The 12,293-nt window shown below is 40.0% G+C and overlaps 1 protein-coding gene across 1 annotated transcript in view; it reads left to right on the plus strand.

Moving 5' to 3' along the window:
* The first annotated feature begins 896 nt into the window (after positions 1-896).
* Positions 897-12,293, plus strand: part of PAPPA2 (pappalysin 2) — a 153,933-nt gene continuing 142,536 nt past the window's right edge. The window contains exon 1 of the mRNA XM_088153871.1: positions 897-1,863. Coding sequence (XP_088009997.1) covers positions 1,353-1,863 — 511 coding nt within the window. The 5' untranslated portion in view covers positions 897-1,352. The remainder of the gene's footprint in view (positions 1,864-12,293) is intronic.

A 12,293-nucleotide genomic window follows, 5' to 3' on the forward strand; every position in this document is an offset into this window, starting at 1 on the left:
AGGGATCAGGCAGCATGTCCAGAGCATTACTTCGGACTGTCTGAACTGTCGCAGGGTACCCAAAGACAAAGTGCTGAGTGTCAGGATTTTATTGGAAGACCAAGTACCACCAACATGTTTTTTTGCAAGACTTACTTCTCTGCAAATGTATTGAGGACAAGGATCCCCAGCAATTCTTAAGTCCAGATAACTCCAATTCAAAATCTAGAGGCTGAACACATTTACCTGTAAGTTAAAACACCAGGATTGGTCTGAAATCCACATCTATTTGCATGCAGTTTAATCCAGTATATGTGTTTACTGGGAATTAGGTACCTCTGAGTTGAAGGAGACTTGCGCTCATGTAAATGTGCATTAGGCTATAGATAATTATGCAGTGCTGGAGTTGCTGGTATGAGATGGGAAACAGGGCTGCTGCTGGTGAGTTGGGCTGCCTGTCCGTTATTTACTTAAAAATCAGCATATCAAGCCTAACATTAGTCAGGAATAAGTTCCGATTTCACTCAGTGGTGGCCCCCTTAGGCACATTTTCCTGGAAGTAAGCCCTGTTGATCACAGCAGTATTTAGCCCATAAAGCTGAGAGCAGCTTTCCCCAGACAGAAGGCACTTTGGCTCCCATCATCCCCAACCAACAGAATCCTTAGTGGGGACAAGCTGTTAAAGAAACTACAAGCAACTTCCAAAGCAGTGGGGAGGAGCCAGAGCTTGGAAGGTGGGAGCCAGGATAGAAGGGGCAGGGAGGGGAAAAAAGCAGGAGGTGGAGTAACAAGACAGAATTTATGAGGCTGGTCAACAGGAGCAGCAGCAGCATCAGTCTTTTTCAAGAAGGTAGGGAGGCTCCTCCGATCCATCCCTCTTCTGGCTACCTCTGTTTCTCTTACTCAGAAATCTAGCTGGACTCCCAGTTGCACATCTCCTAGAAGAACTGGGGATACCCCCAGCACAGAACCGCCACATCGTCCGCACTAACCTGCCTTTGACCTCAGGAGCGCAGCTCTTTGGAGAAGAGGAGGAAGACTCGCACCTGAGCGACCGAAAAACAGACAGAAAGAAAGAGAGCGCGAGAGAAAGCGCGAGAGATCGGGGAGGGACCGAACAAAGAGGCTTTGAGGATGATCTAACGATGCCGCGGGCGGCCACTTGTCCTCACGGATCCTTCTGGGAAGGGCGTTGCTGGCCGAAATGATGCTCCAAATCTTTCCTCGGCGCTCCAAGCAGAGAGACCAGAGGCAAAGCGCAACCTAAGCCTAGGAACGGTCCGGAGCAAAGAAACCCTCACGTGAAGGGGATCAAGCCGGGATCGGAAAGGGCCTAAGCGGGAGAGCGCCGTGAGAAAGCTGCGCGTCGGAGGATGGCTGGTCCACCCGTCTCGTCGCTCCTGGTGGCGGTCGTGTGCCTGCTGGGCGTGGAAGGCTCGCACCCCTCCTGGGGAAGGCAGAGCGAAAGCCGGTCTGCGGCATCCCTGGACGGGGAGCCCTGTTGGGTTAGCAAAGCCACAGCCGCGGCTCTCCCTCGGCACCCTTATGCGAGCTACCCGCGTCCAACAGTGGGAGCAGCAGCGCCGGCGGGGCGCAGAACGGCGCCCTCGAGGCTCCGCCGCGCTGCTAGTTCCGACGGGAGCAGCGTGGAAGACACGTGGGAAGAGAGCAACGTCTTCCCGCTACGCCCGCGCGCAAAAGCCGGGCCTTCTGCCGCAGCCGCGGGTTGGGCGCCGGATTCCGTCGCTGCGCTTTACTTCTCCGGCAGAGCCGAGCAACTGATGTTGCGGCCGGGAGCCCTCGCCGAGTTGCCCCGCGGCGAATTCACCATCGAAGCTTGGGTGAAGCCCGAGGGCGGGCAGAGCAATCCGGCGATCATCGCAGGTAAAGTTGTGGAAGTGGGGTAGGCTAGGCCCAAGGGGAGAACGGGGGCGCCTTGGCGTCCGTTCATAATTTATACGGGCTGATAGCGAACGTAGGTTCGTAAGAGGCTTAAGGGCAGAACTAGGCACAAACGACGGGCACGTGACCAGTGACGCGTGGTCGAATCTCCTGTCCTGTCAAAATAGCCGCGGAGAGTTTCAGTCGGGTCGGTGTCTTCGGACGTTGCATTACTTGAAGTTTCAGAGACTGTATCAGTCAGAGGGGAGAAGGGACGTCTGCAAGCAGCACAGAGCTAGAGTAGTTCATGTCAAGCCTAGAATCCTGCGTGCTCGCAGTTGGCTTGTCAGTGTACAGCACCATATATTGGTCAAAAGCATGATGAAAAGAAAGAAAGAAGGAAAGAAGGAAGGAAGGAAGGAAGGAAAACTGGCTAAGAGCTGTAATACCCAATAGACGTTTGGACTGGCTTTGATCTGTAGTTATCTTTTGCTTCCCCATTTCTTGATTTGCACTACTGATATAATGAATGCTGGTGTGCTCAACAGTTATATTCTGCATTCTATAGTTGTATAGTATGCATTCTCTATTTAGTGTTATATTAAACATGTTTAACTTCTTAGAGACACAAACCTGGCAGTTCAGGAATCCTCTTGTTCCTGTGTCAGAATGTAGTATTGAATGTACATTTCCCCCTCTTCTGTATTTTATTCTGCAGCAGACTGTCATGTGCAGTCTGTATGCAACAGCAACTTTTGCTATTTAAAGCTACCTTGCATGCATTATTCAGAAGGAAACTCAGTGAATTCAGAGAGGGAGACTGCTAGATTATTAGTGCCCTGCCTTGCTGGTTAGTCCAGCAAAAGCTGGTTCTCTAAAAAAAAATGGCTCTATCCAATCTGTGGTTTTGTTCTGGAAATATGAAAGCAGTTTAGGATGGGAAACACCTGGGAGATCTTGGTTGGACCTGGTTAATACTTGGTTGCCCATCCAAGGCTTTAGGCTAGACTGGAAGCTGAAAGACATCAGTGACAAACCACTTCCTACTGTTGCCAAGAACGTTACAGGATTTCAGCTCAACTCAGATCACACTTTACAGAATTTAAGCATGCTGTATTCCATAAGCAAGCAGCTTTGGGATCCTGTAGAGTTCTTGAAAGCCTGGTTTGTGATCCACCACTTGTGTTCATGGATCTCTTCCTACCACTTCCATTACAGTGCTGCTTGCTGTCTTTTACCCTGCCAGAATTTCCATTGGGATCACACTTCTGCTAGCAGGCAGTGACAGTTCTGAAAGAACACTCTGTGGTTGATTATGGGGTCCTTGCAGAGTGACAAAGATTGACTGGGGCTGTGAGTGGTCATAGAGTTTCAATTCCTGAAAGGTCCTATTCGTAGCTGCATTTCAACCATGTCAGTGGCTTGATGGAGCAGGTGAGGTGTTGGGGGAGCAGGAATGTGTGAAGAGTCAGTGGGGTATATGTTCACATGCATATGAAGTCTCCCAAGTCATTAGCCTTGTGGGCTAAAAAGGATTCTGGGCTCCTTTTGTATTGGAATATATTAAAATGCTAGAAAACAATGGGGTAGGTTCTAGGTCTACAGTAGAGGGAAAATATAATTGCCTAGGAACGTGACAGGAAGCCTCTTCCAGGGTATTCCTGTTAAAACTGCTGGCTTTAACACCCGTGCTAATGTGTGATGAGCGATTACATCCAAGTGGGTTTTGTCAGTGGTAGTTTCCCTGGCCCTTTGGATTGGCTTCCCCAGTGAGGCATACCTGGGTCTGATTTTATCATCTTTCTGGCACCAGGCAAGCTATTTTTATCCTCCTGAACCTTTTAATATATTGCTATGTCATTTTAAATAATTGGGATAAAGTTTTAAACGAATCTCTCCCCTTTTTATGCTTGCATTTTTTAATATATTGTAAATAATTGTTTTAATTTAAAAAGTGACATTGCAATTTCAGTATGTTGTAAGCCACTCTGGAAGAATTCTGTTTTGAAGGGTGCCATGTAATGTTTTTAAATAAGTAAATTGCAGTATCTCAGGGGTTTTCATCAAGCTGGATGATCCAAACAGCTAGAGGTGGGAGGGAGGGAATGATGAAAAAAATCCTGCAGTCCACCAAATATTGTAGCAGGGATGTCTGTATTTAGACCCTGTTGCAAGGTGGAAGTCATAGATTAAATGAATCAAACTGGTAAACTGCTGTAGATACCAGATTCTGGGATAAAGCAGCAGTGGCTTGTCTCACTGTTACTTAGTTCTGCCTCTAGCTTAAGAGAATTGCTTCCTGATAAGTCAGAAAGCAAATGTAAAAGTAAAAGAAAGTAGAAGCAAAAGTAAAGAGAAATATAACAATTTTTATTGTGAGATTACATTAGGTAATAAAGTAGTTAGTCAGTTGAAGCAAAATGCAGTACTGTCCAGCAAGATGAATTGGGTTGCAAAGTGTTTGTTTTCTATTATTATAAATCGTCAGTGTTACAGTTTTTCTTAAAACCATTGACCAACAGGGCTGCTTTGGATGCATCTGTTAAAAAAGGCGTAGGGAAAGGCTCCCCAGGTGGGGGCTGATACAGTATGCACGTGTCTTTTTCTCTTTTGGTGTCTTCGAGTCAGTTTTTGACTCCTTGCGACTGCCTGGACAAGTCGCTGCAGTTTTCTTGGCAAGGTTTTTCAGAAGTGGTTTGCCATGGCCTCCTTCCTCAGGCTGAGAGAGAATGATTGGCACAAGCTGTCATTCACCCAGCTGGCTTCGTGCCTAAGGCAGGACGAGAACTCTAGCCTTAATCACCACACCAAACTGGCTCTCTATAAGTCATGTAGATTGTACTATTTGATGCTACAAAGTATGTGTGTGTGTGTGTATAAATATATATATATATATATATATATATATATATATGTATGTATGTATGTATGTATGGTTAGCTTGCTATCTATTCAAGAACAAATGTTCTCTAGAGAGATTACAGTAAAGCCAGGATGTTAAAATAATTGGTGCATTCTGTTCATTTACGTAGGTTTGCCATGTGGTGGTTAACTGTTAAGTATTTCTGATTTTAATTGTGAGCTGCCCAGAATCACCCGTTGGGGGGAGATGGGCGGCATACAAATTTAATAATGAATAATAAATAAATAAATAAAATTCATCAGTAACGTTAAAGACAAATAAGTAAAAAACAATGGAGATGGAGCCCAAGCATTTGCAGATAAATGTAGCAATGAAATCAGGAAAGTGCCTCTTCCACAGCCTTTGAAGTTTATTGTATAGAATACAGGAGACAAATAATACAAGCCTGAAATCCTAGCATAGTGAGAATAAAGATATTTGACCTTTAGTGTGATGAGGCTCATAATTTCATTTATTTATTTATTTATTTAAATTTATTGGCCACCCAACTCCAGTGGACTCTGGGTGGCGCATAAAACTAAAAAAGACATAAAAACAGTTAAAGATATTAAATCAACAGGCAGCCTGGACTAAAATGCTCTAATAATAAAATCCACAAAACAAAAGAGGGGCTATTAAACAAATTACAAACGTCAGTCCTGACTACTATTATTATAAAAGAAATGTGTTGTTTTTTCAGACTTAGGGCTACAGCAAGCCTTTGGGTCACAGACTTATAGGGGCATATTCCAAAACAGTAGTATGCAGAACCTGGACAAAAGCTAAATTTAATAATATTTAAGTATCTTTAAATCATATTAAATTACATGAAATTAATTACATTCAGATAATGCAATTACTTAGCAGCTTTTGAAAGGGTTAAGAGGGCCACCCACAGAAGGTCACATAGGTTCCTGGATTAAAGCAATTGCTACACATAACATGGATGCAAATATGTTATTATGTATGGAAAATCATGAAACTGCAAATTGAAGTCCTGTTGAAGATTGGGAATGTGAAACCAACATTGTATTTCTAGAAGATCCGATAAAGATTTTTGAAACAAGTGATAAAACTTTAATAGAAGCAAGTCTTGCTAGCAATGAAGGATTTCAGCAATTCTGACATCTGCTGCAACTTTCATTATTATTTTTCTTCATTTTGCTTTGTTGACCAGTTCAACTTTCTGAAGCTGGAAGAAGGTGAATTTTGATTAAAAGGTGAATACATTGATGAAGTGGAAGTACAAAGAATTTTGAGAAACAGAGACTGCATCATCTTGGTATTTATAATGGCAAGGATCATGAAAATTGAGTCTATTTAGTTGTGTACCTTGGGTTTCAGAAAACTTATTAAAAAGTTGGGTGAGATTCCATGCTAGAAATTACGAAGAAGAGAAGAGTTCAAAAACAATTCCCATGAGAATGGAAAATAGGAGATGCACATGAGCTCTCTGATGATATTTTAAAATGACATGATCAGGAATATCATATAACTCAAGAGAATAGATTTGCTGGAACTCTAACCCCAAAATAAAGCTCTTGAGCGGTACTGAAAGAAGTAAAATAACTTATATTTGAGTATGCTGAGAACAAGAAGCTTAAGAAACTACATTAGAGTTGAAGTGAAAGTTGAGTTACTCAATATCTAGGTTGTCTCATCTTCACTCCAAGAAAAGTTACGTTCATCTGGGACAAGTATAACAAATGATATAAGGAGGCACTTTTTGCCATGGTAGATAAGGAGATTATTTAGAGAACTTAATTATTATATCAAAGATTTAACATTAATTATTATATCAAAAATATATTAGTCCAGTGGATTGTAACTAAATATTATGTTTTGTTCATAAGACCATACAATATTGGCTTCATACTAATGGGCTGCCATCAGTTGTTAGGAATTTAAAAAATATATTTGAAGACAACAATCCTGCTGCATTTGAGAAAACATTGACCAATGAATGGTACATGATATAGAGAAATGGGAAAAATTCTGGTGTCTAAATCCTCAGTTTCCAGACCTAATAGACATAATAAGTTATATATGGAAAAATTGCGTACTATCTGATTTATTCCTGCAGCTAGAAGATTCCATAATGGAAAACTGTTTCTCACAAGCAAAGGATATTTAGAAACAGAAGCTAGCATGCTGAGAAGAAGGTTGGGATAGAAACTTGCCATCTGAATTTTAGGTGGTAGGGTGCTGAACTATGCAGATGCCTGAGTACAGTCTGAAAGAAGGATAGGGAAAAACTTTGACTGCAATTCAAAAATTAGTAGAAATGCATACAAGCAAATGTATCTAATTTTTATTGATTTTTTTTTTAAATCCACAGTGGAAATTGGATGTGAGGCTAGAAAAATGAGAAACTGGATGTAATAAAAATTCCTAAATGCCTAAATGTCAATACTCTACTTACTGTTTGTAAGCAAAACACCTTTTTGATGCATAAAACACATCACCAAAATATGTAAACCTATCAAGTTAAATATGTCCCATTAAAACTATGTTGCAGCCTTACAAGTGTTTGAATCCTTCTACTCCCCCTGTAGTTTAAGCAGGCAGCTTAAAAGAGGTATCTGTCAAATTTCTAATGAACTCAGCAGTGCAGATATATAATTCTAAACTGGATTTAATTATCATACGTGGGCTTCTTTTAGATACCATGTAAAATAATCAAGATTAAGTAGTAGTAGTAGATCACATGCACAAATACATGCCAGGACATCTGTTCCCTATTAGAAAATGTAGAAATGAAGAAAGGTAGGTAGGTAGGTAGGTAGGTAAAGGAGGGAGGAAGGGAGGGATTGTGGCACATGGTAACTGCTCTGGAGATTCTTAGTGTATTCATGTCAGCCTCATGATTGGCCTTTTGCTTTTTCTGTTCCCTCACCGCTTTCTGGATAGTCTTCTTTGGCTGCAGTCCCTGGATGAGGTCCATCCTTACCACAGTGAGAAGGCAGTATAGCCACTTGATAAATGAGAGAAGGAGAAATGTCTGTAGTGTTCGATGGTTTAAGTTAAGTGCCATTAATAGGCTGATGACATGTGGCTCTGTTTTTCCTTGCCATCTGAAAGGTGAGGATACTGAGGTTTTGAAATGGAGATTAGCTGGAGCATTGGATTGAATAAGGGCTGGACAGAACAGGTCTCCACAAGATGGATGTAATATGAATAGCTGGCTTGCTAGTGTTTCTCCTGTTTCAGAGGGTGTTGCATTCACCTTAAGGGGTTTTGGAAAACCAAAGTCCCTCATGGCTTTTAGACAGCTTTAGACAGAGTGCCAGCTATTACCATTTATGGACAAGGATAATTTGCCATGGTGATTCATACTCTGAGCATTATGCTGGCAATACTACTAGATGTGTATTTTCCAAAAATTTTTGAATTGGAAGATTTTCCTCTGCTAATGATTCAGATTAGCATATTCAACTCAATTTCCTCATCTACACAAGCATTTGGGCTATATTATTTGTTGTGAATAAAAGTTAAATCTAATCTATTGGGGTTTGGGGTATGGGGTTTGAACATGTTAACATCGTTCAAATGTTTGAACATTTAGTAACATAACAGAGTTACCAAAAACTGTGATATGTGATATGCAGAAAAAATATTTTTATCAGAATGCTAGAAAAGTATTGGGCAATAGGAGTTTAGCTTCTCAAATTTTAGAATGTTCACCTGAATAGGGAATATTATACAACTCTAAGGCTGCCAAACTTGCCTGAAGTGGAAAATTTTTCATGGAAATGTTCAGCCTCCATAAAGTTTTCCAGCCCACATTTCTGACTACTACAATGCATTATTTACAGTGTTGACCTTGCAGAAAACTTGGAAATTTCAGTTGGCACAGAAAATTGTTGCTTGAAATTTGATTGGTATACCTAGGTTTATGCAATTTCTGCTAATTCTAAAAGGACACCACTGTATTTGCATATTTACACCACTTATCTTATACAGCTTGGGATATGAATGCTAAAGGAGGACTTCTTTGCATCCTAGAATATTTTATGGTGAAACTCTTCTTCTGAAGAGAGACATTTTAAATAAAGAAAATCTAAGTGATATTAAAATTAAACAAGATTGTTTCTCAGCAGATGTTAATGAGCAACATGATGGACAAAACTCTGTCTATGCTGGTTAGAACCCTAATTTTGAAAGTCTTAAGTTTTCAATGACAGGGAAGAAGTATGTTTCTTTATCAGACAGAGTGAACCTGGTAGAATTTGGTCCATTGGTTTTCTTATGATTTTTCATTCCAAAGCTAATGAGATACTCTTTTTGACATTTTGTCCAGGTATCTCAACATTGTGGTTTTATTGTTTATGTCAACATAATGCCATCCCAGTCCTGCAATACTTACCTTTGGAATCTTGGTAACATTATTTTGTTCACTCAGACTTTTAACTAGTCTGTTAGAATCAAGATTTTTTAAAAAAATTGTATTGTATCCTTTCAATGGATTCTACAGCACTAAGAATTCTAAATTAAACCACAACTAGAAGTTACTCTCCTGGAGAGACAAAAGGAGGAGAAGGTAGAAAAATGACAATTATAACAACAGCTTTTGGGGGGCCTATGGTTTGTCTTGTAAAAGGGCAACTTGGGCTGCGGGTTACAGGGGGATATGATGGGTAATGGGACTTGGAGGATTGGGGCTCAATATTTCCCCCCTTAATTTATCATTTTTTATGAAAAACTGTGGTGCTAAACATAGACCATTTTCCTTTGGGACTATGCTTGCAGGGTCCAGGAGAGGGCAAATAGGGTATACGGACTAGAATTGAAAACTCAATGCTCTAACATATTTTTTCTTTAATTGTGATTTGTTGCTTTTTGCACTTGCAGAATAAGTTTGTGGATATTAATATTTTACTATTTTTTTCAATCAGCTGTTTAAAAAATGACTGGGAGACAACCAGCTAAACACTCTATTTCATTTTGCTATACATGCTGTTAATTAAAGGCACAGTTAAGATTTAGAATGATAAAGAAGTATAGCATTAGGAGGTGCAGCATCATTAGACATAATCATCCTCTTACAGCAGAATTTCTAGTTTGCCTGTAATAGGTGAAGCCAAAGATGATGAAATAGCCTTTTTCAGGGATAACATATAATTCCTGAGAGCTCTGCATAAGGCTTCTTTTATATGTGTTGATTAATGCATTTACTAAAGGGGCCAAGTGCACCGTCAGTCATCATCTTCAAAGATTCATCAAGAGTTATTCTTCTGTGTTCATAAGTAGTTTGAGGTTTCATCCAAAAATGACATTTGGGTAACATTATAAGTAAATGATATCAGACTTTTAGCTGGAGAATCTTCACTGGCAGTGAAGGATTCAAAAGAAGTCAGTGGTCATTGCATTGATTCCTTGACAAGAGATTGGTTAAGGATATGATGTAGTTTCAGTACTGATAAAAAGACAGTGGTTTTGTTTTATACCTTTTCCAAGGCTATATTGGAGAGGGATTCTTTATTAATAAATCAAGTTATTTTTGTTTTGTTTTGTTTTCCAATAATGAAACCCATCAAGAGAGTTGTGTGCTGCAGATTCTGGAGAATGCAGAACTTTTAAAGAGGAATCATGCATGAGTAACACATTTGATTGAGTTGCAGCATTTATACAACTTTAATTTTGGGAATCCAAGAACAAAATAATTGTAAATAATGTGTGTATGTACAGTATTACCATTTTCCCATTAAAATATGCAAAAATTTATCATTGGGAGAATACTATGCATTAACAGAGCATATTCCAGAATGGCTGCTTTCCAATATATGATAAACTTTCCCTTTCTTTTTTAATTTTATAAATTACAATCCCTTTTATCCAGCAGCAAGTTTTACAAGTGAAAAATAAAAATTCATAACTGAGAAGAGATTAATTCTGTGATTAATTAATCACAGAAAACAAGTATTTTCTGTGAGATCCTGGTTATGCAAAGAAGAACCTTCCTGAATCAGGCTAAGGTCTACAGAATCCAGAAGCCTTGGAAAAATCCGAGTAATCTGCAGGCTGTGTGCTCTGGAAACTGGCCAGTGGACGCAACCATCAGACTACCTGCTAGATCCTGGTTTGTATCCTCTGTTCTGGTGAAGAATTACAAGAACCATTGTTCTTGGGTTGATCTGTGTGCTCCCATCACTTTGAATACTGGCAAGCATTGTGTTACTGGAAGGGCTTGAAACAGCCCAGATATTGGGCATCACAAATATAGGCATATGCAAATAAAGATGACTTCCTGCATCTTTAGTAGATGTGCAGAATATGGCATGCAAAACCTGACTGAAATATTAACTGTTGAGCATCTTGCTCTCTTTTGTTTATGGGTATCCTAAGTACATCCAGTCATGAAACTTAGAAATAGGTATGATCAAAATCAGGAAGAATAATAAGACTCTTGAAGCATTTTCATCTTTCAGTTCGGCTCATTCCTAATTGAATGTACAATATAGAGAACAGGACCAGTAACAATAATTCAAACCACATGGTTTTGTATGTTTCTTTTTTCTTTTTTCAGAAGAGGCTAAGCAGTGCAGGAGAAGGAGAGTTTTTTGGCTTGCTTGAAATTGTGAGCATAAATTATTCATATCTGAGGCATGAACTAACTGCTGAATCTTATGTCATGGGCCAGATTTCTCATTCCTCCTTTCATCTGCAAAAGTAATTGCTACCATCTTTGAAAACAGGTGGAGGCATCAGAGCTAATACATGTAACAACAGAAAAGAAAGAAAAACAGTAACACAGATAGGGAAAAATGGGTTGGGGGAAGAGGTAAGGGCAGGAAAAGAGTCTGTAGTTTGCAAAATGGCCTTTCCTGATATAGGGCATGAAGATTTTAGTATGTGGAAAGAAGCCTTTTCCCGTTTAGAGTAGAGCAGTTCCCATGAACAACTGATCCTCCTGGATGCCATTTTCCCCAAAGACAGATTTTTTTAAAAAGCCCATGTATTTAACAGTATAAACATGTTTACTGTACAAAGATTCATTAGATGGAAGAATGTATCTAAGAATTATCCAGAAATGTCAGGCATTCCTAAGGAAAGGATTGAAGGAGAGGAAGCTACAACCCAAAAGCATAAAGTCTTAATGCTCTTCATCTTTACCACCACAAAGCCAAAAAGCATTAGAAGACTATGATCCTGAAAGAAGAGCTGCTCTCTTCCTTCATTTCCCTGTTGGGCAATGAGAAAAGCCGACTGTATTTCTGTCCTGAATGATAAGGAAAGTTGGTAGAAGAAAGGGAAAAATGAGTTACTAGTACAGGATTGCATTGTCCTAACGTGCCCTGACAAATATGTGACAGGCTGTGAAAAAGAGAAGCATGAGGAAAGGAGCTGAAGAGGTGGGAATGGAAATAACATGGAACAAATGAAGGGGAAAATGTGCGAGTGGGTGAAGGTTAAAGTATGGGAGGAGGTGTTATGATAGATAATAAAACCCATGGATTTCTGGCCTCAACCGAAGAACTTGCAGGGAGGTGGGAACGTTTCTTTGAACAACCTTTGTTAAGAGCCACAGCCT

The sequence above is a fragment of the Python bivittatus genome, unplaced genomic scaffold (assembly GCF_059951505.1).
Source record: "Python bivittatus isolate LINGU-HERP-01145 unplaced genomic scaffold, Pbiv_v1 ctg000700_np1212, whole genome shotgun sequence".
Lineage (NCBI taxonomy): Eukaryota > Metazoa > Chordata > Lepidosauria > Squamata > Pythonidae > Python > Python bivittatus.